The sequence below is a fragment of the Leuciscus leuciscus genome, assembly GCF_965113295.1.
Source record: "Leuciscus leuciscus genome assembly, chromosome: 1".
Lineage (NCBI taxonomy): Eukaryota > Metazoa > Chordata > Actinopteri > Cypriniformes > Leuciscidae > Leuciscus > Leuciscus leuciscus.
Window position 1 is genome coordinate 39,729,792 of NC_138725.1, and position 27,537 is coordinate 39,757,328.

General features: G+C 38.8%; 2 protein-coding genes across 3 annotated transcripts in view; one reads left to right on the forward strand and one right to left on the reverse strand.

The window, feature by feature from the left end:
- Positions 1 to 27,385, reverse strand: vasnb (vasorin b). Of its 2 annotated transcripts, XM_082180971.1 has the most exons (3): positions 27,003 to 27,385; positions 18,096 to 18,143; positions 1 to 3,692 (listed from the first exon to the last, which is right to left on the reverse strand). In XM_082180971.1, the coding sequence occupies exon 3, from the start codon at positions 3,660 to 3,662 to the stop codon at positions 1,644 to 1,646; it is 2,019 nt and encodes a 672-aa protein (XP_082037097.1). In that variant the 5' UTR covers positions 3,663 to 3,692; positions 18,096 to 18,143; positions 27,003 to 27,385; the 3' UTR covers positions 1 to 1,643. The 2 variants fall into 2 exon arrangements, with proteins under 2 accessions (XP_082037097.1, XP_082037098.1); XM_082180972.1 differs by lacking the exons at positions 18,096 to 18,143; positions 27,003 to 27,385 and adding an exon at positions 10,019 to 11,069.
- The window catches only part of coro7 (coronin 7), a 162,227-nt gene that overhangs the window by 96,062 nt on the left and 38,628 nt on the right, over positions 1 to 27,537 (forward strand). The window lies entirely within an intron of this gene.

Here is a 27,537-nt window from a genome sequence, read left to right on the forward strand (position 1 = left end):
TTTATTTTTATTTATTTTTATTTGTTTGTTTTATTTGCAGCTTTTTGAAAATACCATCATACATATACACACATTTCCATATAGACAAAAGAAAGGTATATAAAAAAAGAGCTTCCCAAATTAAACAGGGAAAATTAGAGGCAGATCTTATCAAAAATATTCACAAATATTTTCAATACTTCATAACTGCTGAGATTTTTTCCAGTTTACATATTCCAACAACAACAGCAACAACAAAAAATTTGATTACAAATCCTTCTTCTTTTAAGCAGAAGGTTTCACAATTTCATTTTTACATTTTTTTTGGAAACATCATTTGACAGGTTGTAGAACAAGTGCCAAAATAGTAACACATTTCCTCACAGAGGTAAATCAGCACAGCTCCCCACTGTCTCCGTTTGGCATTTTGCAGTAAACTTTACCTTTAAGAATCCACAGTATCTGTGGCTTAAATTTCAGAGTGATCAATGAGTGATCAATGACGGCCAGGACCTCAGTAATTTTTAGGTTGTTTCATGCACTTTCGTTGTGTCTTGCACATGAATGGTAAGCTCTGGAGAGTTGTCAGTTGGAGTGTGTGTTTTTAGCTAATGCGAGCTAGCCAAAGAAACACTGTAGTGTTTTTGAACATATTAATCTGTCAAAACGGTGTTAACTGCAAGTGACTGCAAACTCTCTGCTGAGTAGCATGTGAATAGTGCAATGGCTAATTTTGCAAACTGACAGAGTTTTTTGAATAGTGATATATGAAACAAACCCTTTTTTGGTATATAAATAAATATTTTAAAAATATCCCACCAATTTTTAGCTTTCAATAATATAGTGCAAGACTTAGTGTTTTTACAACAGAACCTAATGTATATTAATCTGCTTTTCAATCTGCCATTTCCATTTAACTTACGTTTTGTCTCTATTTCTGGGGGGAATAGGGAATAGGGGCTAAAATATAGAGGAGGGATTTAGTTTTAAGTCTGAATAGACTTTTAACTGCTTAGACTGTCTGCATTTCTAAACTAAAGCCTTTGATACACTTGGTGGCACAAGTAAATTTTTAATCTTCAAAGTTTTTAATCTGGTGTTTTGTCTGCTTTTAAAGTCACAAGATATGGGGGAAGCGCAGCCGCCTGGTAACAGTCACATATTTGTACAAAAACATGGTACAGATATAAAACAAAGAAACAATGCCTATCAGTTAGACAAAGCATCATAAGAGTCAGCCTTGTTACTTAAGAAGTTTATATTTTCAATATCTTCAATTGCCCACTCAAATGTAGGACTTACGGTTCACAGTTAGTGCAGCTCCTAAGAGTTGCACACAGGTGCTACACATCAATATTTCGGCAACATTTTTTTTTCAGTCAGCCTTATGTCCATTTTACGACTGGCAGCCATATTAAAATTTTCAAAGATCTTTAGTTGTAAGATTGGCATGTAGAGTCTTTCCATTTTTCAGATGATAAAGGGCACTTAGGAGGATGTCATTTTGACAGAAATGTCCTTACAGGATTGCACCAGGAATCACCTAAATGCCACTGTCTCTTTACAAAAAAGCTGGTGGCTGTTCTTACTGTCCTCTGCTGACCCTGTAAAGCAGTATAATTCATGCTTTAGCATGTAAGTAAGTAACAAACCTTTTGTAATTATCAGAAATATGAGGGTTTCAAACTGTTCATGTTGTTGTTCGCAGTACAGTGATCTTGCATGAGGGGCACCTCGTAGTCCAAGCCACCATTCTGCGTGGTTGATGGACAGGATATAATCTCTTGCTTTTGGGGTAGTGCCCCATTGTCCATACCCTCCAGCTCCAGCTGTGACGGATCACATTCTAAGTCCAGGTGTCCCTTTGATTTCTTTTTGTGCATGTAGCAAGCTACCCCAACAGCCACAGCTATTAGGACTAGCAGAAGAAGGATGGCGACTGCAGGAATGATCATCGTAGTGAGCTTTGGGTCCTCCAGTCGTGCTCCAGTGGGAGTTAGCTGCTGACTGACCGTCTGGGCCTCTGTGCATACACGATCAAAGCCCACAGGTTCACCCAACGGACTGGCGCATACAAAATATGTAGAGTTTGGCTGAAGTCCACGCAGCGTGTACTCTGGATAAGAGGGTGGAACGTTGAGCTGCTTGGGACGTTTGTCCAGTCCAGAAAGGTTTGTGTAAGTTAACTTTACACCACGGATATGCGGGCGCATATCGATGTACCGGTGAAGGTCTAAGAGTATAGAGGAGCTAGTTACCATTGTCGCAGTTATTTCAGGTTCCATAGTGCCGATTATTGTAGGGAAGTCCTCATATGGTGGTGGGTTTTTCTGATTTTGACAGTATGGCCCTGATGTTCCCGGTAGACAAATACATTCCAAGTGTCCTTTGTTGTCCAGCCAACATGTTCCTCCATTTAGACAGATATTGGTTGGGCAGAAGGTTGATCTTAGGTCTGGGTCGATACTAGTACTAGGGGTGGGAGGTGGAGGGTCGTTGTCGGTTTCCGTAGAGGGGTTATCACTAGGTTTGGCAAGGAGTACTGCATGTGTTGTACTTGGTAAACTGGTAACCGGAGCTGGTGGTACTGCAGTGGTCTTTACTGTCCGAGTCGTAACGATTGTAGTAATCGGACATCCGAATTCTCGGTGCCCCAGTCTCTCCAGCACCTTCCCAGAGTTAAAAGGAGGAAAGTGGCAGCGTGTCTCTTCCGTCCTACCCAACTGAATTCGCTTGTTTCGCAGCCAACTAGGAAACCAAGCCAGATTGCAAAGGCAATTGAAAGGGTTTTCCGCGACAGCCAGTCTTTCTAGGTGAGGAAAGAGCTGGGATAAGGTCTCTGGTAACCCTTGCAAGCTTAGATTGCTGATATCCAGCTCCTGAAGCTCTGAAAGTTTCTCAAAGTCTTCCCATTTCATAGGTCCCATAGGATTCCCAGCCAAACTGAGACTAACCAAGCCCCTTGCTTCCCGCAAAACTCCTGGAAAGGTTAATAACTGATTGTTGGAGATGTCGAGCTCATGGAGGTTCTTGAAGCTTCCTAAGAGCTCCTCGTTCAGACTGCTAAGCCCCAGCCCACCCAGTTTCAGTGACTCCAACTTGGGTGTCTGGAGGTCATTTGGCCCTGGTGAGGGTATGCTGTTAAACCGTAAGTCTAGCAGAAGCAGATGGGGCATATTCAGAGCAGGCAATATTGTCAGTTTGTTTCCTTGCAGCTTGAGCTCCAGTAGCTGTTGTAGTCCATCAAAAGCAGCAGGATGTATGTACTCTATAAAGTTGCTGTAGAGATATAGCCTCTCCAGAATTTCCAGTCCAGCAAAGCTGTCCTTGGATATGTGAACGATCTGATTAGCCGACAGGTCCAGGTTGTGGAGAGAGGACAGGGGTTCAAATACGCGATCTGGCAGTTCAGTCAACTTGTTCTGACTTAGATCCAGCATCTCCAGGCTGTCCAACTCAACAAAATCCTCTTGGGAAAGGGACTCAATGCCGTTCTTGAACACATAGATTTTCTTAGTCGTTGTGGGTATTTCGCTGGGCATTTTAGTGTCTTTGCGGCTAAAGCAGAATATGGAGTCTTGGACTGCGCAGCTACAGTCCTTCGGACAGGCGTCGGCCAATACCGGGGATGACCAGAGTTGATAGAAGAGGAGGGGCAGCAGTAGAGGGAGGAAGAGCTTCATGTTGCTGCCTTCACATTCACCCCTTCAAACCTGCAATGTAACAAGAAAACCAAGTAAACATTTGCTCAATCAACTTCATATTGTATTTTTTTACTTTGAAACAAATAAACACAACAGTCTTGACACTTAAAATTTGTCAAAGTTTAGAGATGGCATGAATCAACAACTGAAACTTTAAAGTCATTTGCAAACAGTTGAATACTTGATAAAGTTACTCTTTTGTTTTGTAATGCCTCTCAGCAACTTCAAGGAATACTGCAATACATGCTGTGTTTTTTATGAGGTCAGTCTTTTTATGTGGCAGAGTAAAAGGGTTGCTTTAGACCAAGTGCTTTCAAAGGGTGATCAAAGGCGAGACCTTGTTGTACTCAAACAATAGATTGTGGTAGTGATGTACATGCTTGCTGGACCCTTACACTGGAATTCAGGGTGATGTTTGTTGACCTTATTTTTCTTTGTTTATCAAACAAAACATTTTGAATTCCATATAGTTGACAACAAACATATGGTATCTCAAGGTATTTTATGAAGTACTCTTTCAGGAATGGTTGAATGTTATATAATAAGTGCCCTAATGAACATCGTCTATCCTGCTTTGTGCATCGTTCCACCCACAAGTCATCTAATTGCAACTGTTTGATTAACATTTAGTTCCATCATAGTTTACAGCACACATACTGAATCATTGTTGCACATTAGCTCATAAGACTTTACTTGCCTCTTTTTGGGACTTTGTTCACTTTGTGTCTTTCTACAAACATTCAGTCATTTCATATTCATTTATTTTTATATTTAGATCCAGAGATGCACTAATTTACGTCAATAACATTCAAGCCCACATTTTTTTGGGACCTGAAGACCTGACCTTGAACGCCAGACACAGATCTCATCAGATGAGCTCAGACACCTTTAGGGAGGAACGTGAGAGTCAGGGAGGAGAGCGAGAAAAAGAAAGATAAAGGGATATGAAGCTGGGAGACTGAAGTGAGCTGGGGAAACAGTTTATCATCTCCTGTGAGATCAGTCGCTGCAGTATCTGGCCTTGAAAGGAGAGGTGGAGACGTTTCGCTCTCCCTTACGATTTTCCTCCTTCCGTTTCTCTCCTGGACAGTATGGAGGGTTTCTTGTTAGAAGTTCATGCTGAGGTGAAATTCTCTCACTCAGTTTTATTGGACAGTACAGAGAGATCGTAGGATCATTATGTTCCCTCCTGCTGCATTATTGAAGCATCACTCTCAATGCCCTGCTGGTGATCCCTGCACTGTTCGGCAGTTATTCAGGAAACGTCTCAGAATCTAGATAGCTTTTTTGGATGTATTTTTTCTGTGTGAGCTGATAGAAAGTTGTTAGTTTTGTTGTGAGGTTAATGCAAGTTTCTAAAGATATTTGTAATAACATCTGGATATTTTTTAAATATATTTTAAGGTGCATTCTTGTTGACAACGAGTGGAAGTCATATAGATATGCAGTGCTTCTATGAAGTGTCTTTATGTAAACTTTGTAGCCTGACACACCTCACAATATCAGTATGTAGGTGTTAAGGAAACTGTTTTTCTTATGTCATGTCCATCAGCAACACATTTGGTTTCCTATAAATAAATTTGGTACAGTCATCCTGAGAGTGAAAGAGAGAGAGATGATTTGCCTGTCTTTTGCCATTTTCTTCCCTCTATGTCTAAAAAGCAGTGGAGCAGGTTTAGACATTCCTGTTGCTCTGTCCCATTGACTTGCTGGCTGTGATGCAAGCGTCTGTCTTTAGACAGTGGGTTTAGTTGACGCTCTGTGAAAATAAAGCAGGGACTACTGCCAAGCACAAGCATATTTTTCTGAAACTAATCCTCTGCTTATTACGTGTGCTCTGTTTGGTCTGTCTGCCTCTTTTTATTTAGCGAAACTTTTTCTCTGCACAAAAGCAAAAAGAATGTGTCTGAAATGTCAGTACTTGGAAAGAAGATCACATAGAGTTCAAAAGGACATGAAAGAAAGTGCTTTGTTATGTTCGGGCACTGATATCGATTCACTCGTACTGGCATTGCACTCTCTGACATGTTTTGACACCGTATACCTGTTGTTCGTGTAATGAGCTCTAGCTGTGATCTATCTAGTTGGAATGATGTTGATCAACAAGATCTTACGACAAGGGTGGGTGAAAGAGTAACACGTGCACCGTTTCCTTCACCAAAAAGCTCTCGCTGGTCTCCATTCAGCGATGCGTAACGCTTTACAGTCCGGGAGACCTGATTAGTTGTTTTACTAGAGGCAATGATGGAAAAAAACCACGCTTCCAGATAACCTGATAACAGGTGGAACACTGTGGCTTATGGGCAGTTAATCATGAGGGAGATCGTAGGTCACCGCCGTCCCATGGTGTTTGGCTCTCAGAGTACCGTGGGAATGTTGTGAAGTGAATTTGTGCGATATTAGAGGTGGACGAAGTAAATGCATAGAGCAGAATTATTTTTTAGAGCTGCCATTTTTAGCTTGTAATCCATCCTGCATTGCTAAAGATATGAACAATACCTCAAATCAGAACGAGAAGAGATGTGCTATCCTCAGAGCTATTTCTCAGAGCTTTGAAATCTTGTAGACTTAAAAGAGCATATAAAGAAGTCTGAAGATTGAAGCACTACTAAAAGACGAAAGGCTGAGAGTGTGAGCCATGAAAATAAGGCATAAACCAGGGAAAGACACAAAGATAAGCCCTCCGAACATCAGGGTGGTGTTTTTAAACATGAAGGGAAAGTGGATATAAGATACAAGAAAGAAAAACCAAGAAGGAGGAAAGAAAGAGGCTTTCTGTGATAGATTTGCTGTCAGAGGGCAAAGTCCACTTCCGTCCCTCAGCCAGCACAAAGCATTCAGACTGTGGCGTAGTGTTTCACAGCATCATCTGGCATGTGAAGAGAGACCTGCCGAACCTGATAGATGAATGAGGATGAAGCAAAACCTCAGTCCTCCCTTCCTGAACTTTAGGGAAGCCGAGCTTGATAGAAAGATCAGAAGGCAGTGTGTAGGGCTAGTGCACACTAGGATCAAGGGGAAAGTACTCTGTCGGAGATATACCTTTTTTCAGTAGCATGACAGCAATATCTTAGCTTGACTGTACTTTATCAAGTAGAGCGACTCTAAGTGAAGGGAAGCAGCTGGCGGAAAGATGAGGCTTGGCATGAAGATAAAGCTATTGCCTAACCATCGTTTTTAATTTTGGCCGGTGTTTATCCCACTCCGCATCATTTCAAACCATCACAAGAAACAATCTAGTCAGCCGACAGAGACACACGGAGTGGGAGTTGAGTCTGATTTCAGATAAACCCCCATCCAGCTCACACAGATACTCCATCTTCCTCCTTCACTTCAGCGGCCTGCGACTTATCAAGCCGCAGATAAAAAACACCTCTCAGGGATTAACCTAAAGCTCTCAGATCTGCTCTGAGTGTCTCTTCAGTCAGACAGAGCAGCTGACCTGTCACATCTAAATACATATCACTTCAATAATGAATTCGCCATCAAACTTTAACTTTATAACTACAACTAGTTAAAAAAATGCACATCCATACTAATCACTGACTTTAAAGATCGGTAACACTTTGCAATTAGGTTTCATTTCTTTAACAAACGTTAACATGAACTAACAATGACAAATCCTGAACTTGTTAAATGTTAATTTCAACCTTTACTAATTCCTTATTAAAATCAAAAGTATTTATTAATATTATTTACACCTGAGCTAACATGAACCAACAATGAACAGTTGTATTTTTAATTAACTAATGTTAACAAGGATTGCTCATTGTTAGTTAATGCATTAACCAATGTGAGCTTATTGTAAAGTGTTACCAAGATCTCTCAACAGTTCCCCTTTTCCGCCGTCAATGTGTCGTTCGACCAGCTGGTGCTTTGCATATGCATGGGACTATTTAAAGAAATGTATTTGCCATTGAAAATGTGTTGATTTAAATAGAAAGCTGTTGATAAGGACGTTATTGCTCAAGGCTTCTACCAGAAAAAAAAAGAAAGAAAAATTGCTGGGAAAGGAAAAGTCTTGGCTTTCCAGCATAATATAAAAGCAAAGAAAACAACTGTGAGAAAATAAGAGAGAGGCAGAGAGAGAGGAATGGCCAAGAAAGTTAAATATATGATAAATGTATCAAATATTATGAGTGCATATTGACAGTACTAAATAAAATTAATTTGGTTCTTAATTTTTACAAAGTTACTAATAATATATATATTTTTTTTTTTTTTTACATTGCAATTTAATATATATATATATATATATATATATATATATATATATATATATATATATATATATATATATATATATATATATATAATATAAATGTAATATGTATTTTACTTTATATATGTTAAATTTTACTTTATTATGTATTACTTTATACATATATATTTATATATATTTTTTTTTTCATTAACTGAGGCTGATAATGGTGTATCGTGGTAAGTTAAGTCAAGTCAAGTCAAGTCAAGTTTATTTGTATAGCGCTTTTCACAATACAGATTGCATCAAAGCAGCTTCACAGTATTAAATTAAAATAATACAACAAAGTTTGTTTCAAGAGGAATTTATTGATTGATAAAATTAAATTAAATATCCCCAAAATATCCCCAACTGAGCAAGCCAAAGGCAACAGTGGCAAGGAACCGAAAAACTCCATCAAGTGACCTAATGGTGTCCTAAAACTCCATCAGGTGCCTTAATGGAGAAAAAAAAAACCTTGGGAGAACCCAGGCTCAGTCGGGGGCCAGTTCTCCTCTGGCATTGGATAGAGGCCGGATTGTAGTTTGAACTGTAGGATTATATGAATGCCTGGCTGAAGAGATGCGACTTTAATCTAGTTTTAAACTGGGAGAGCGAGTCTGAGCAACGAACAGTATCAGGAAGACTATTCCAGAGTTTTGGAGCCAAATGTGAAAATGCTCTCCCTCCTTTGGTGGTTCTGGATATCCTAGGTATGACCAAAAGCCTTGAATTTAGTGATCTCAAAGAGCGCGATGGATTATAGGGCGATAGAAGATCCGTTAAATAGACTGGAGCTAAGCCGTTTAGGGCTTTATAAGTCAGTAGCAATACCTTGTAATTAATACGGAACTTTATAGGTAACCAATGCAGTGATGATAAAATCGGTGTTATATGATCATATTTTCTTGATCTCGTAAGAACTCTAGCGGCGGCATTTTGGACTAACTGTAGCTTGTTTATTGAGGATGCAGGACAACCAGCTAATAAAGCATTACAGTAATCCAGTCTCGAGGTCATGAATGCATGAACTAACTTTTCTGCATCAGAAACTGATAGCATATTACGTAGCTTAGCAATGTTTCTAAGGTGGAAAAAGGCTGTTTTTGTAACATAAGAAATATGATTTTCAAAAGACAGGTTGCAATCGAGTATAACACCCAGGTCTTTTACTGTAGAGGATAAAGTAACAGGACATCCTATGATGTTAAAGTTGTATTGTGCGAGGTTTTGTGGGCGGTTTTTTGAACCGATAAGTATTACCTCTGTCTTGTCTGGATTTAATAAAAGAAAATTACGCGTCATCCAATCTTTTATATCTTTAACACACTCTGTCAATTTGGAAAATGTAGCGTTTTCATCCGGCCGTGATGAAATATATATTTGAGTGTCATCAGCATAACAATGGAAACTAATTATTGTACAATATTTGAATATCAGCCACTGTATAGATATTTTTGGTAGTTTACAGTCAGTGAGCTCTTTCTAGACATCATAGTTGCTTCATTAACCCCTAACGCCCACATCACTGTCTCTGAGAGATGAAACATGAAGTCTTCCTGTTAACTGCCTCACCTGACCACAGCTGGACCCTGTTACCCACAATGCACCAGTACCATCTCTCAACCTGAGAGTGCACGGCCATAAAACACTGATTCGTGACAGCGGGGAGGGAAACGTACGCAATTCAACACCATTTTAAGGGCTTTCTCAAGTCGCAAAATCTTACCAGGGCACCGAAACATTTGCTCCCTAAATAATCCCACAGTGAGACGTGACAACTAGGGAGCATCGATGCTCACTATGTTTCCTTAATAGAAGTTCTGAAGCATGAAACTTATCATGTAAGTCAACTCACTGCACATAATGACATGTGATAGATGTTTTTAAAATACAAACCATTATTTTATTATATTTCAGCTTAAACATATATTGCTAGACAGGTAATGAACATAATCTAGCTAACATTTAGCATTTATTATTTATGAAATGTAGAACGTATATGTAACAATCAAAGCATTTATCATAATGTACTTTAAATCACATTAACAAATAATGTCGGAAAGATATCAGCTCTGCTGTTGTTCATAAATACCAGTAGTGATGTTGTACAATGAGGACGTCATGTTACTGGAAATAGAGTCGTCAGTGTCCCAATATGTAGTGAGCCAGGGTCCTTTACTGTCCTTACCAATGCCCCGAATTCATGCGCACGATATACAGATTCATGACCTAGAAAGCTAGTGAGCTGATTGAGACGCACCCAAGATGAGTAGACCTTCATTCAGAAGCATGTCAGTTTGAGCGCACGCCACTTTTAACAGGTAAACAGTTTAAAGGAAGTGTTTCAGTGTTATGTTATGCGACTATACCTGCTAAACTTGATGTTGTGTGTTTTTCCCCTTTGTCAAGGAGTGTGTAGTCATTAAATCGAGTAGAGTGTATTGTGTTTTGAATAGGACAAAGAAAGAAAGACCACGATCAGTGACGGCCTTCATGTCAAGTTCACGAGGTCAAACACTCACTCGCTCTGATATATTCATGTGACCACAACAAAAAGAGACACATCAAAGCTAAAGGTAACGCTGAGTGCTGCTCTGATTCACGACTAGGACGGTTTTGTTTCCATACAAACGTCTGCACTCTACCTCGCTCTCTTTTTCTTGTTTTTGAGAGAAGAATAGCGTTCTTTTGGTTCAGGATTTACAGTGGTGACCTGGATAAGAGCATGTCACTGCCATTACTGTCTGTGGAAAACATAAAGGAAAGTCCTGAATGGAGCCGACTGAATAAAAGCACAGCTTCCTACATAGTGATGAGAGTTAAAGGAATAGTTCATCTAAAACAATATTCATCATGTTATTCCTAAAGGAGCAACTATTTCCCATACCATGAAAATTATACAATGAACACAAAGGTGGTCTATATGACTTTAGATGCTATATTTGGCTTCAGCAGACTTAGAATAATACATTTGCAAAAAATTAAGAAGTCCTTCAAAGTCACATGTATTCAAATACAGTAAGATCTAATAATAAATATAATATTTTTAATTTATAAATGTAAATATTCTTAAGCGTATGTTTAAATAAATTTTTAACACTAAATATATTTTACATATATTCAAATACAGTAAGTTCTAATAATGAATGTAACATTAAATCATTTTAAATTCTACAAAATTAAATCTTACATTTACTAAATATATTTAAACTTTTAATGAATAAACTAAAAACTAAATTTTAATTTATTAAAATAATTGTTTGTCTTATTTAAATACAGTATTATCTTATAATAAATATATTAAATATTTAAAAATTCTAAATGTTATATTCATTCATTTAGTAAATTTTTTATAAAAATTTCGTCACATGTATTCAGATATTAAATAACACATTTAAAATGTTATTACATTAAATATTATTAAATTTAATCAATACATTTGCCGAAGAGCATTAATTCTTGTGTGTCCTTTTATCACAAAGCAGCAAGTTTGAATGTGCTGAAAAAAATGAGTGTGAGTAAATGATGACAACATGTTCATGTTTGGATGAACCGTTCCTTTCAAGATCCAGTCCAGCTATAATTAAATGGACAGGGACCATAACAACACATAAAGGATTCATTCTAGATGTTCATAAGTTTGTAATTGTTGCATATCCCCTTAACCTCTCCCTCAGCTTCGCTCATAGTGAATGCATTGAACACGATCCCCCAGATCTTTCATGGTGGTGCTGATAAACATCTTTGCCCACAACCTCAGCCTGACACACTCATTTAAGAAACAAAGAATCGACAGTGTTCACCGTTCACTTCGTTGCACATCTGCAGGATGCAGGAGGCTTGTCTGGGCTCTGTTTTGTCTGCGACTGGATCACATCAGGTCCTTCTGTTTGCGATGCCTCAGATATCAGCGAGAGGTTTCGCTGCAGGTACTCGCAGGTTTGTGTAACGGGCAGGTGCTTTCAGCCGGTTGTCGCCCTCGGGGTTGCATGGAAACCCAGCGCTCCAGACGCGTGCCTGTGCAGACGCCGGGACACTGTGTGCTTCTCCAGGGACGAGCCGCGTGGGAGACCGGAAAGGACAGACTGCAGATATGAGCAGTCTAAAAGGAAATGGATTTACAAGCGCTTGCTCTGAGGAATTATCTTTGCGTCTGCAGCTGAGGCCAGATGTCAGGCTTCTAGCAAACATGCTCACTTGTTAGTTTACATTTGGCCCTGATGTCCTCCATCAGCACTGCTTGATCAATGATCTTAAAGCGCACCTCCGTTACAGAGAGATTCTTCATTGGGATTAGCTCTCTGTGAAGGCACTGTAAATGTATGGAAGCCCATTTCCATCACATTAAAAAAAATTTAAAAAATCATGCTTTTGTAAATCATAACTATGACACAGAAAATCACAATTATGACAAGTCTAAACTATGACAAGAAGTTGAAAATTATTAAAGGTTGTCAAATATTACATAGTCAAAATTATGAGATAAAAACACAAATATGAGATAATATTATGAGACGTCATAATTAGGACATAAAAAATCAAACTTATGAGATAAAAAGAATTCTTAATTGTAATTATTCTTTACCGCATTTTACATTTTGACTTAAAATGTCGAAATTATGAGGTAATTATGACAAAAAGTCAATTATTACAAATGTTGTCTTGTTAATGTTATAATTTCCAAAACATTACTATCTCATAATTTTGACTCTTTTTCATAATTATGACATAAGTTTACCAAGGCATGATTGTTTTTCTTATGTGGTAGAAATGGGTTTCCATAGTTGTGAGATGTTAGCATTGTATATTATTCTTGTTAGAAGCCAGTTCGGAGTGTCTACACTGCCGATAATCTAAAATGAGATTTGAGATCATTTGATTTGTTCCACAGGTCTGCAAAGGTCACAAGTCACTCAGTGACAGATAAATACAGGACCTTACTGGTTTCCTCGGGTTACACAGGAACAATAGTGGTCTGTGGCAGCCTTTGAAGTGCTCATAGCTAGCAAGCGAAGTTGGTCAATAATGTCATTTTTCTTTTCTTTTTTAAAGACTGACAGCGGTTTGAAGCTCCAATAATGCATTTATTACAATGAAATAGGGTGACGTGAGCATTAATGATGCAACAAAATTGAACAAAAAATAATTTTCTTGTACAAATATTTAAACATGCTTAAATCAAGATGCCTTTACTTGCAAAATGATAATACTAAGTCTTGTCAAGCTAGTAAGAACTAGCAACCAACAGTGTGATTAAACTTGGAAGTGTTTGAAGCCAAAAGTGAATGTTTTTCATCTCCTGTCGTTCCTAACCTGTATGACTTTCTGTGGAACATAAAAGTATATATTTGGAGTCCAAGAAATGTTTCAAAACATCTTCTCTTGTGTTTGACAGAAGAAAGTAATGCTGGTTTGATGATTATGATGCCAGAAGGTTCAGCGTAGGACGGTGAACTGTCCCTTTAAGAAGGCGCCGTGGTGTTGAACACCCAGTCTTGAGGTCTGCAATGAAGTGTGAATGTGTGTGAGGCCTCGCTGGACCAGAGAGGAAGTAGAGTAGCGTCCACAGCTGTGATGGCTTTAACACAGAGAGACAACGGCCAACTACAAATAATAATAATATGAAGGTTGCTGGGTTAAGAGAGGATGAACTTATGTAACCCAGTGTGTGTGTGTGTGTGTGTGTGTGTGTGTGTGTGTGTGTGTGTGTGTGTGTGTGTGTGTGTGTGTGTGTGTGTGTTGAATTTCACTGTATCTCTGCGACTTGCTTGTAACTCTAAACATTCGTTTGAAGTGACTCTACCTGTTCTGTCATTCAAACAAGCGTCTGCACGCTTCCTTTTTAGTAATTGTTTTTTGATAGGAATCTTAAACAAACAGCAGTTACTTGCATCTTATGTGGTTTTTTTACACACGCAAATCAAACACAACCTCCAGCTCTTCGTCCTTAACATCCCTTATGCGAATCATTCGTGACGGACACCAAAAGTGGCCAGCAGGGAAATGCTACACATTCTTAGTTGTTTTACCAGTTTACACACTCAAACACGCTTTGGGCCAGACAGACTGGTAACCCAAAGTTTGCCGGATCGATCCTCAATACTGGCAGGAAATGTCCACGTTTTGCTGTGTGTGTGTGTGTTCACTAACTTGGACAGGTTAAAAGGACAAATTCTGAGTATGGGTTACCATACTTGGCCTTCACATGTCAGTTTATTCACTTTATTATTGGTGCAGCAGGTCAAAATGCATGTCTAAATCTCTCTGTGTCTAAATCTCTCCGACAGTTCCTCTATCAGAGTGATCAAAAGCCCATCCTTTTGTATATTATAATTATTATAATAATAATCATTTGTTACATTTATATAGCGCTTTTCTGGGTACTCAAAGCGCTTTGCTTGGAAGGGGGAATATCCTCAACCACCACCAATGTGCAGAATCCACCTGGATGATGCGACGGCAGCCATATTGGGCCAGAACGCCCACCACACACCAGCTTACTGGTGGTGATGAAGCCAATCAGTATATGGGGATGATTAGGAGGCCATGACGGATAGAGGCCAATGGACAAATTTGGCCAGGATGCCGGGGTTACACCCCTACTCTTTTCCAAAGGACATCCTGGGATTTTTAATGACCACAGAGAGTCAGGACCTCGGTTTAACGTCTCATTGGAAGGATGGTGCTCTTTGACAGTATAGTGTCCCGATCACTACACTGGGGCGTTAGGACCCACACAGACCACAGGGTGAGCGCCCCCTACTGGCCTCACTAACACCTCTTCCAGCAGCAAACTGGTTTTACCAGGAGGTCTCCCATCCAGGTACTGACCAGGCTCAACCCTGCTTAGCTTCAGTGGGCAACCAGTCTCGGGCTACAGGGTGAAATCACCAGCAGCCAAAAGACAATTATGTTAGTTGCACATCAACACAGCATTACGCTAACATGCAAGACTGAGCATCAAAGACCTGTCTGATAAGAAACATTTGAAACAAGTCGTTTATAAATCTGGAAGTGGAAATTGACTTGGTGGCCGTTTTATAAATGTCTGAGCACACTTTTCATTCTCCAGATTCTCATCACATCACATGAGGGCTGACTGGTCTATTGACAGCCAAGAGCGCATCAGGACATGTAATTGTCTAGGAATGTCTTTATGTGTTGCTGATGACAGCATCTGGAAGGCTGCTTTCTTCCTCATTCCAGCCAACTGTGATATTTGGCCACGATAACCTGCTTGTGTAACTTGCTTATTTTCCGTTGGTGATTTTTCGAGTCTGGTAGCCCTGGGGCCAATTTCCAGAACACATGAACGTCTTACACACACGGAAAAGATAAACATGACATGCGGATCTGTCTGTTGCCTCATGGGTTACAATAGGGCACATTGTTTGGCCAAAATACCCTGCAGACAGCCGAGACGTGCAAGATAGACCAGCAACGGACTGTGGTTCCCATCCATGCGAGAACATCAGGCCTATCGACATGTTGCCACCCGCAACACTTTCTATTGCTCATGTATCATACACTCACAGAGCGACTGTGGAGACCTGTGGATTGATACAGGTAAGGTTCTTTTTTTATTTATTTTTTACAAATATCCCGACATACTTAAATCAAGATAAATTTACCTGAAAAGCAAAATAAAGATATCAAGGGCCAGATTTACTAACAGCTTGCGGCAGCGCAAACCCCACCCTGTTTAGTAAATCTGAAATTTCTTAAACGTATCAAAATTAAGTGAGTTTTTGCTTAAAACAAGTAAAAGATATCTGCCAATGGGGTCAGAAGAAGAATTGTGTTTTCCCTTTTAAATAAGTATATTTTTCTGACCCCATTGGCAGATATTTGTTCACATTTTGAGCATGAAGTCACTTAATTTTGATGCTCTTTTTTTTCCTAGTAGCTGTAACAAGTACTGGAAAACAAGTAAAAAATACAGATTTTTGTTTTGTTTTGTTTTTTTGTGAGCCATAAAGCGCAAAGCTGCAAAGTGCTCTTCTTTCCCAATATCCTCAGACACGCTAACCAAGTGCTCTGGAAACATTCTGCCCTCCTTTAAACATTCAATTTGAGCAATCCCATGAGTCTCTTCATGTTCACCCATCCTTCAGCACACCGAGATCATCGGCCCTTGTTGTGCACAAGTGGCCGCTCGCCATGTGCCTAAAGGATGGATGGAAACCACATGCTCTCTATCCGTCATATGTCACAAGCCTATTACAGTCTTGTGTTTGAGCGTAAACATCTGGACATACGGGTGTGTATGAAGGGTGTGTGTTCACGTGCATGGCTCTGTTGTGTGTTTTTAGGTTAGGTAAATCTTAGCATTGTGCTGTGAGTCTAATCGAACACCTTGGCTCTACTCTTGCGCAACTTATCCAAACACTAACGCACACTGCAGTGTGTACACAGGAGGAACTGGATACAGAATGTCGGAGAGCACTCGCAGGCTCAGTGTAAAAAACAAATATGAGCAGGATGTCACTATGTGCAGGAGTATCGAGTAACGTCGCTTCAGCTTTTATGCTGAAAGAGTTAGTGTTGACACAGATGCTCCTTCCAGAAAGGGACAGATGAGAACGATCGGAATTCCTTTAGTTGCAGGAATGTACATGAACAACTCATAATTGTCTAATGACATGCGATTTAAAACTTTACTCTTTATTGTTGAGCCCTGTCTTTTGTGTCTTGGTCAAGAAGGAGCAGAAGATATAAAGGAATGGGTGAGCTGACGCCTGTGCCGGGCTGTTGGGACAGGCCATGACAGGGTGAGAGGAGTTATATTAACCCTTGTCCCACCTCGGGCAGGACAACACAATCTTCTAAAAGAGCTCAAGGCTTGAGTGCTATACATGCTGAGCCAGGCTACTTTACGAGACACACTCACTTTATACACACACAGGAGGCGGAGAGGGGTGATTATAACCAGCTTTCACTATTGACTCTTCCAAAAGTTTCAAGCATCGATACTCAATCCTGTTCCTGGAGGTCTAAACTGAATCCCACTTTGTACACTATCTGTTCCCAATAGTAGACCTGTGAGGTGATGTTTAGTGCATCCCAAATCATAACATGTTGAAAACTGTGGTTTTTTAGCTTAATTACCCACAATCCCTTTCTGAAAAGTTTATCATTGATTTTTCTTTTCACATTTATATTTGCAGATACTCCCAAATTAGTGATATTCAGTAATATATCACTATAAAACTTGTGTTACATGCAAAGCAATAGCATTCTCTAAATGTATGAATTGCAAAAATGTAAAGAAAGAATTTTAAAGTAATGAAGTTAGCTAGATGTTAAAGCGTATGTGCAAACAGTAGGTGTCTGTGGTCTAAAGATGTAGTTTTATGCCATTGTAATTTGCTTCAATATTGACACTCAACATTCTCAGAACTTTGGTTCTCTAAACATTTCCAGTAACTTTTTTAGAATGTTAGTTCAATGTTACTTGGTCTTTAATAACGTTCTCAAAACATTAGCACAAAAACATTACTTATATATCCTTCATTGAATGTTTTCTCTGTAGCGTTTAAGTGTGACGTTCATCAAATCATTTTTAAACGTTACCACTTGTTTAAGAACATTTAAAGTGAACCATAATGTTTGCAAATTGATCAAATGGAACATTCCCTTAATGTTTTCCCCGATGTTCTTCGAACATTCCCGAAATAACGTTTTCATAACTAACTGTTCTTAGGATGTGTTTTTTGTTGGGCTCCTACCTACTCAAACTTTTGTACTTTTAATAACCAGCAAAGTATTTGCATTCAGTGCATAGTATAAGTATGCAAACTGAGAAGGAGCGCGAGTGCTGTAGTTTTCCACTGAACCCATAGACCCTCATTGGCTGATTCAGGTGTGTTCGATTAGATTTGGACCTGAACTTGAGCTGCACGGGTTCAAACTAAAGTTTACACAAACACACATTTACTCACTAGACAACTTTTCATTAAACTCTCGATCTAATTTCAGAGGGGGTTTATTGAGACGGGATGTTTTGTGGTTTTCTGCCTCGACTCAAGCCAAATGTGTGGGTTTGGAAGCTGCATGTGCCAGATCGCTTAAGCATCTCCTCAATTCTGGCTCTCGAGTTCGTCTCCCAAGCTCCTAAAAGTGTTTTCACATGTCATTTGCATTCAAGACAGGTAGATGTGCAGACTCACCAGGGTGTGTGAGACGGGACGCTGGCTCTCCTTCTCTGTGTTCTGGCTCTGTAAGAGTAGGAGAAGGTCAAAGGTTCAGTAAGCGTCACACAGCTGCTTGTCCAACTTTAGGTCTGGGCTGGAATGCTTCAGGAAGTGTGTTTTGGGGGGATGAGAGGGTGCACGCACAGGCCTGTCTGCATGTTTGTGTCCCACAGATGAGCAATCACCTCCCTCTCTTTATTAGTGCCGTTCTACCAATGGGGTCAGAAAAATAATCTTGTTTTTCCTTTTAATTATGTTTATTTTTCTGACTCCAATAGCAGATATTTGTTCTTGTTTGAAGCATAAACTCGTTTATTTTTGTTACTTTTTTCAGAAAACAAGACATACCTCAAGTCAGTTTCATAGAAATGCTTAGATATTTTACTAGAAAACAAAAATAATTTTTGCAGTGTATTGCTCAGAGATTTAAACATATTAATCTTCTAGTGCATGCTATGGACATGAACGTCGCTTTGCATAAAAGCGTTTATTAAATGCTTTATTAAAGCGTTTATTAAATTAAATTTATTGTCCACCAGGAAAAAATGAGAAGTCTGATTACCACATCTCTCCTCAACAACATACACACACATCATGTCTTTACATTTTCTTGTACGCATCTGCTAAATGCATGAATGTAAATGTGATCTGGAGATTTTAGGTAATAAGCGGTCGAGCAGGAATACTGTAGCATTCTGCTGGTAAAAGGTGTTTGCAATGCAAAGAAAGCGAGCTGTGTTTAAGAAGCGGAGAGTATAGAGGTGTTGAATGGAGTCGAGTGAAGCGTTGCAGGCTGTCCGGAGTGTTTATCTGACACACACTCACACTTAGTGCAGGAATGCAGGCTGACAGCTTGTCCCTGTCTTGCAGTATCGATTTAGATGTGTTCAAATATGTGTATTCATTTTGTTTCTGTTAATTCATTTGCCGTTTCTGTCTTCATGTTCAGTCGTCTCAGAAGCAGCTTCTGTCTGTGTTTGGATTCACTTAACTTCACTTTGGTTACAAAATTGTCCCCAGAAGTGAGCTAAATCTAACAAAGATCCAGGTATACCCGCAAATGTAAAATGGCTGAATCATATACTGTATATACATACAATAGATTGATCAATTTAATGTTTCCATATATATATATATATATATATATATATATATATATATATATATATCACTTTTGATCAATTTAATGTTTCCTTGCTGAATAAAAGTATTAATTTCTTTAAAAAAATAAATAATAATAATAATCTTACTAAGTACTAACATTCTCCCTTTACTGTGGTTTTGTCATTATATTAGGGGACTTTACTGTCTGACTTAATCTTGATCTTTTGTAAATATGACACTTAAAAGTTTGGGTAAATTTATGACTTTCATCGAGCAGCCACACCGACACGATACATTCTTTTGCATGAAGATATCTGAGTAGATTCTGTGTAAACACCGTTCAAATACAAGTGTGATGAACACACACAACCTGGTCATCACACAATGTGGCCTGAGGCAGATGATGAGGAAAACTGTGGTGCTGAACAGGTTGTGTGTGCGTGAGCGCGCGTTTGTGTGCGTGTGTGTGTGTGTGTGTGTTTTGGACGTGGTTTGATCAGATAACACACCACCTGTGCACGATACAACATCAGAAAATCACTGCTTTCCTCTTTCCATGTCAGTCAGAGAAGCGTTTTCAGCTTCTAAGTAATTATTAGACTTACGTAGTATTCTTTGAAGTATCTTGCAATAACATGGAAGTATGAATCTCACAAAACCTGTCTGGGTCATATTTCACCCCTAAATAAAAATAAATAAATAAATGAGACTATGGCTACTGTGATACAAAAACAAGAATATATTATTATTTAAATGATAAAATATTCATAAATACATAGTGATAGTATGTGCTGTACAAATGAAGAAAGGTGCTGAATTGGCATAAAACATTTCTGTAAAATAATGTAAAAAAAATCAATTTTGGAGTGAAATGACTTCTTTTTTTTTTTATGAGATTTAACCATAATATATGAATATGGTAATCAATCTGTAGTATGGATGGTAAATATGAAAGTATCAAAGTGTTCGTAATTCATGAAATCCTTCTCTACCTAAAATATTTTTTTGAAACTGTAAAGATTATTGGAGTATGTTATACAAGAAAGTACAGTGACACATTACTTAATTATACCTTGTAATGCATTGTATGATCTTGTGAATAATCGTATTCACAGTTATTATAATAATCATAGTTACACCTTTAGAAAGAATAATGCATTAAAACACATAACAAACAACCAATTTCAGATGCAATTATAATCTTTTGGTTAGTCTTTCTACTTCAAAATTTCTTAGTTTTCTCAATTTTAATTTAGTGTTTTGCCTGCCGATTCTTTGTAATTATTTATTAACTTTACTTGCGACCATTCTTTCTTCCGTGTATGATTGTGCTATTTGAGTCTAAAGTTTCATTATGAATGTTACAGCTATTTAAGAGCAGTGATTCACTGTGGTAGTTTGGTAAGTAGGAATGTTCTTTGAGGATAATTAACACACAAACACGGGGTGATTCAGTCGGCAGCACCTTGAGTATTAAATATGAGTCGCTCCGCACTTCTGCAACACCTGAAACTGGATATTTGCTCAAAGTATGACTGACTCAACACCAAAATACACCTCTGAGACGATGAGCTACACGCGTCAGGCACACTCGCTTTAACTAGGTCATGTGCTGTGACAGCGTTCAGTGTCCGTGTTTCTCACTATATGCTCAGCGGTATCTGTCAGGGACTCGCTGTAGTTTGTACTGAGAAGCAGTCGCTCTAGTTTTGGGTGGTTCTGTTGTGGCCTGAAGTCTGCTGCTGATAAGGCCAAATTACAGATGTCAACAGCCTATGTTTACATGCCACATTAAATTGAAAGAAAGATACAGTGCTGGGTGGTATCAGATAGTAATCCTGTAGGAATCTCTTTAATATCGCTATTTTTTCTCCCAGACAGCAATGCAAGTAAATGCAGGCTTCCACAGTATTTATGATATCTCCAGAGATAAAGACCCTAACATGAGTGAGAGTTGAAGCTCAGATTTGCCAAGATAACAGAGATCTCAATATGAACTCAAACATTTCTCACCAAAATGATCCGAACTGCTGTCCACATTGATTGTACAGCCCTGTTATCTTACTGTATGGCAACAACTGCCTCAAATAATTTCAATTAATTTAAACTTAAATATAACATAGCTGTGTAAATGCACTGTAAAAAAAAGTTGCGGGCTTACATTTTTGAGTACAATCAACTTGGATGTTTAAGTAATTTCAACTTAAATTAGTTGAATCTTGTTTTCTGATGAGTTAAAGCGCTGTAAAAACATGTTCTCGTAACTTGTTGATCATATAATTGTTTTACAGTGTATACTATGTCTATACTATTTCTATGTGTGTGTGTGTGCGTGTGCGTGTGTGTGTCTATTAAATTATGTCTGTGAACTTTGATCAATGACGTTTCCATCTGGGATGATACTTCAAACGATTACCATTTACCATATTCATATATCTGCATTCCTTAGAATGATGCAAAAAACATGCTAATGCAGTGGCGCTTCACTGTAAGTGTTATGAATATATAGCTGCGCTATCAACGTTTTTGAAGCTCTCTCAACCTTGTAAATGCGAACTATTTTGCAAACACACACACAGATACACAGTGACCGTGTCACTCGTGTGGGCTGAAAGCAGATACAAGTGCCGTTAACCTCTACTGAAATAGCTGCCGAGGAAACGCCACATGACGAGACACACGTCAGCGATACGCCGGGGGACGTGTGTGTGTGTGTGTGTGTGTGTACTGTAGGGGGACTAGCAGGATAAAGCCCACAGGTTTGTGTGCGTGCAAGCAAAGTTCACCGACACATTCCACATCTTCACCCTCAGGCTCAAACAAACAGTGACCCACACACATCATCTTCAAGACCGGCCCGAATCTAAACATTTAAACAAGAACATCTTAAACTAACACTTATTCTGCACTTATCGGTTTCTGGGTGAAATCAAATAAGTGAATGTGTTTATCGGGACGCTGTGTTTGAATTCGCATTAGCCATTAATACCGGTCGGTGGAGTATTTGACCTGGCGTAGAGTTCAGGGCCGCGGTCTGCGTCTTCGGTTCAAGGCTCATTTCCTAATTACAGTTCAGTCAGGAGGTAATTACAGCCTTAGATTAAAGTCATTTTCTTTTTTCACTGCCTGGCGAAATGCGGCAATTTGCGGCGGCTTGCGCGGATGTGCTCCTTCGCCTCCTGAGGGGAAATAGCTTGGTGGACAAACCAGCATTTTTCTGATTTTTGCCATATTTGTAGCGGACCAAATCAGCTCTAGAGAGAGCTACATAGGAAAATCTAGCCTGGGAGCGTTTGATACACGGCTGTGTTTAAGTTATTTGGGGTTTGAGCTACAGCTGAGAGGCCTGAAACCATTGCATGTGTGTGTACTTATAGCGAGGTTTGATGTGGCTCTTCAGAACGCATCATTTGGCTTCATCCATCAAGGTCTTCTTCAGTTTGGTTTGGCAGCGACGACGGGTGACTCGGGCTACACACACACACACACACACACACTGCTTGGTCAGCATGGCTTTGTCGCTCTTTGAAGCCTGAGGTTTAATTTAAGAGCGCTAAAGCCACCTGGAAGATCCTGAACACTCCTGTTTAAAAGCTCCTAACAAACATGCCAGTTTGTACGCATGCAATTAGAGTTGAGTTTTGTCCTGACCCTTTCTGGTGGGCTTTTGCTATTTTCCCTTGCATTCTTTCACAAGTGTTGCTTTTTCTGCCCTGTCGACTCCGTCAAGCCGCCCGCTGTTTGACTAACCCCCGTCTCTCAGTCCTCTTTACGCCCCTTCACCCCCTCCCCTGCCTTCACCTCCAGCCTGACTTTTAACCTCTTAATCCTGGATTGTGAAGGACAGGCCAGCAGAGAACGCGCTGCTAATTGGTGTAGAAGGGAACCAAAATCAGCAGGACCCCACAAATCTGATCATGTGGCAACAAGAGCATGGAAACACCCTTCATATGTTGTCCAGTGCCATTTCAGCCCTACTGATAAAGAATGAATGAATGCATAATAAATAAATGGGTTTTTCAATTGTATTTTATTTTTAATTACATTTTATTGTCTATTGTTGTAAAAAAAATATATCTTTTAGAATATTTTACTGTAGAATCATTTATATTTTTTTTATTGTAGAATTTAAGAAACTTTTATTGTAGAATCTTTTTTGTTGACTTTTGTTGTAGAATATTTTACTGTGGAATATTTTAGTATCTTTTTTGTTGAATCTTTTAGAATCTTTAACTGTAGAATCTTTTAGAATCTTTTATTGAAGAATTTTTTTTTTTTGAAGAGTCTTTTGTTGTAAAATAATTTAGAATCTTTTAATGCACAATCTTTAAGAAACTTTTACTGTTGAATCTTTTAGAATCTTTAAGAAACTTTTACTGTTGCATCTTTTAGAATCTTTTTTGTAGTCTTTTGTTGTAGAATCTCTCTGAATCTTTTACTGTAGAATATTTTACAATCTATTATTATAGAATATTTATGAATTTTTCAAGTATATAGTCTCAGTGCAAGACAAATTAAACAAGAGCTTTAAGTCGATTTTTTATTTATTAAAATCATGCATGCAAAACTTGCTGCTTGGTTGCTAGGGTCTTGCGGGTCGTTGCCAGGCAGTTGCTAGTGTTTTGCTAGGGTGTTGCCAGGGTGTTTGCTATAGGTGGTTACTATAGGTGGTTACTTACTAGTCCAAATCCAACTAGTAGTCTCTATGAAAATCTGATCCCTAGATATGGCCCTAAACCTGATTACTTAAAAGTAAAGTACCAGCACACTTCTCCTCAAATATAACGGCATGATTTGAGGAATCATTAGTGTCAGTGGCACAAACTTTGTGGGACAGGTCCTTTATATGGAGAGACAGACAGAAGAATCGAGTCCCCTGTCATGCCGCGTTTACGAAACACAGAGACACAAGGAGGTGGTCTTCAAGATAGCTTTTAGATGTCCGTGTTTGCCTTGGCAGAGTCCTGTGTGTGCGTGTGCGTGTCTGTGTGTGTGTGTGTGTGTTTATCAGAAAACCCATGGTTCTGTTCTGCGCTGTGAGTGATTTTGTTTGGACAGAACGGTAGGGAAATACCATAGGGATGTTATTTTGACACTGTGAGGAAAGCTGGCACGAGGAGCTTGATCTGCCACATGCACAACCTCAGACTCACATTCTGATGATTCCAACACATGAGGTTATTATTTTACATTATTACATCACTGAAGGCTAAATTAAAGTTTTATTTACAAGTAGAAGAGTTCAGGTTTTGATGATGACAGAATTTTCATTTGATTTTTTCAGAATGTTCAATGAATAAAGGTTCTTTATTTGGCATTGATGGTTCCATGAAGAACCTTAAACATAAATGGAACCTTTCTAATGCACAAAAGTTCTTTATAATGGAAAAAGGTTCTTTAGTAGATTCTTCCCACTAAGAAAAAAGTGTTATTTTAAGAACTTTTCCATGAATGGTTCTTTGGTGGACCCAAAATGGTTCTTTTAATGGCATCGTTGCAACAAAGACCCCTTTTGAATCCATTATGTTCAACAGTGTACCCCATTTATTTTCATGACACCATAAGCCAGTGTATAATAAACTTGTAAAATGAATTGACAGTGCTTTAAAGTTCTACTCCGCTCACAGCTCCTTAATTAAGTCTCTCAGACAGGAATATTTGCTTTTCCCTCAAGTTTCATCCTTTCTCATATCCTGTGCACCATGTTCTCTCACCTTCCGTTTTGTCTTCTCAACGTCTACACAAACTCCTCTCTGGGCTTCTCTCTTTGACATTTACAAGTGCCAAGGAATTTAGGAAGCCACTTGAAAATATGAAACCGCACACAGGAAGGTATTCCAGTTAATAGAGTCTGATTCGTATTAGCTTAAACAGTTTCACTTAGGAATTAAGATATATTATGTGTTGGAAGTCCGTAATGTCAGTTAGAATCAAATCAAAACCTCACATTTTGTGCTAGAAAAGCAAAGAGTCCGGCCTGGTGCTCAAACAAACACTCCTCTATGATGAACTTCATTGAATGGGGCTTTCTGTTGTGTTTTTATTGCTTCTAAGTATAGTGTTGGGCTTCCCTCTAAACTTAATTAAACGCAATTAAACACTAAACGACGGCAAGGCTGATTATCACATGTTTGAATGACGCCTGCCTTCCATATCAGCTTTGCTATCGTAAACTAGCGCTGGAATCTGCAATTACTCTGGCAGAGATAGATATACAGAATCACATGAGTTGTACATTTCCTTCAGTCTCCTAATGGAAAGATCACTGACTTTTGGTCATAAAAAAAATAAAAATAATATGACAGTAATATGTCAAGATTTGGCCACTTCTTGTTCCGAAAAAGTGTTTAAAGCTCTGTGCAACATTATTCTTCAGAAATAAAGAGATTTATGCAGAAGAACCCCATTAACATCTGGATATGTTTGACATAAGTGAACGATTTATGCGTGTATTGTTTGTCTTACTTTTTATTTATAACCTAAATGCACTACTTGTGACATGTGCTTAGAAGAGCATCTGTCAAGCTGTCCCTGTGAACGCTGTTTCTGCCCTCAGTTCTGTATTGTATTATTATTTTTTTTAATCACATAATTTATTATATGACATTTTAATGACCCAGCAAAGATAGTTGATTGCTTCCTCCCTCTCTTGGACTAATCATCGACAATGCACCGCATAAGAATTACAAACACGAGATAAAGTGGGTAAAACCAGCAATAATAGCATTTAATCTCCTTTACGCCCGTGACTGAACGGATTTGTGTTTGAGCCTCAGCACTACCTTTGAACTCCCGTTGAGCGGACAAAATTAAACCTGTTTGTGGCCATTTGTTTGCTGAACTTTTAGACTGCCAGAGTTTGATGTTGGACGAGCTCCTAAATTAAAAGCAAACTGCACCGAAATATGCTTTCTCTGAGAAAAATAGAAGCCGGCGTGGTCCAGACCCAATGCTTTTGTCCTGCTGCGGTCAAGCACTTGAAGTTACCAGTGTTTGCATTGGTTGTTCAGAGCTTTTCATTTATTCCACAATGATTATATAGCATCTAAAAGTGTGTGTATTTGTATACAAGTCAGATAGAGTCTTGAAAATAAAGGTTCTAATTTGCACTAAACATGTTTTTTTTTTAGCTTGATTCCTTAGAAGAAACTTTTTAAGTTCTAAAGAGAGCTTTTCTTTAGTTCTTTAGAAAACTCTTTAAAGAACCCAGAAACCAAAGCACTGACCCGAAGAGCCTTTACTGCTTAAGAACCTTAATGTGTTAATCTCCATATACCAAATTAAAACATAAGAACCAGTGGAAAGCTTTATTTTTTAATAGTGCTTGAACACAGACTTGCACAGCTTTGATCTGGATTGTTGTTCTCATGTTTGTGCACGACGCCGGTAATATGCACAACATTGAGTTACACATGCACGAGCATAAACACTTGAAGTGCACTGGTGCACAAGCAACAAATCTTTTGAAACGCTCTGAACCTATCAATGTTTGTAAAATGAATGGACGACCAAAGCTTCAGAACAACTAAGATTTCTCTAGAGATAGAGAGCTGCTTGCGTATAAAAAGCAATATTGCTCATTTGTCTGCTAAATTAATAAATGCATTGTAAAGATCAGCTATATGGGTAGCTCATAAACTTACTTAAGCATGAATTTGTGGGTACTCTCACAATAATACACGACAAAACTGTCAAATCCACATATATATATGTGTTAGAAACAAACTCAAGCGTTAATTCTCGCCGTTTTCCACTTTTTAAACTTTGCGTTTCACTCACCAGCTCGAGCGCATCAGCGGCGCATTGGAGGTAAAGGCACCGAGCGCGTTCCGTCAGTCCTGCATTTATGTATCCAATAACTCGCGTTTCTTTTCACATAAAGTACATCTCATATAGAGTTGATGTGTAAGGGTTTTGATAGAGAGTCCGTTTGTAAAGTTTGTCCGGTCGAAGTCCAAGTGTCTGTGGTGAATCTCCGGTGTGTGAGCTGTGCTCGCCTCGCGCTTTAACTTCACTCTGGGAGGAGCGGCGGGAGCGCGCGTGTGTGAGGTTTACTCACTGGAGAGCATCAAATGAGGCGACGCTTATGGACGCGCTCCCGATCTATTTTTTTTTTTTTTTTTTTTGCATTTCAACTTGCCGGACCGGTATGTGGAGACACGCGCTGACATTTGTGATTTTGCATACACTTTACTTACAACAGTAATATTTTTAAAGCTTTTACTATACTGTAGCCTACTATAGGCCTACTGTACTGTATTGTACTATGCTATACTAAAGGCTACATATTGTTTTTAGATAAAAAAAAAAAAAG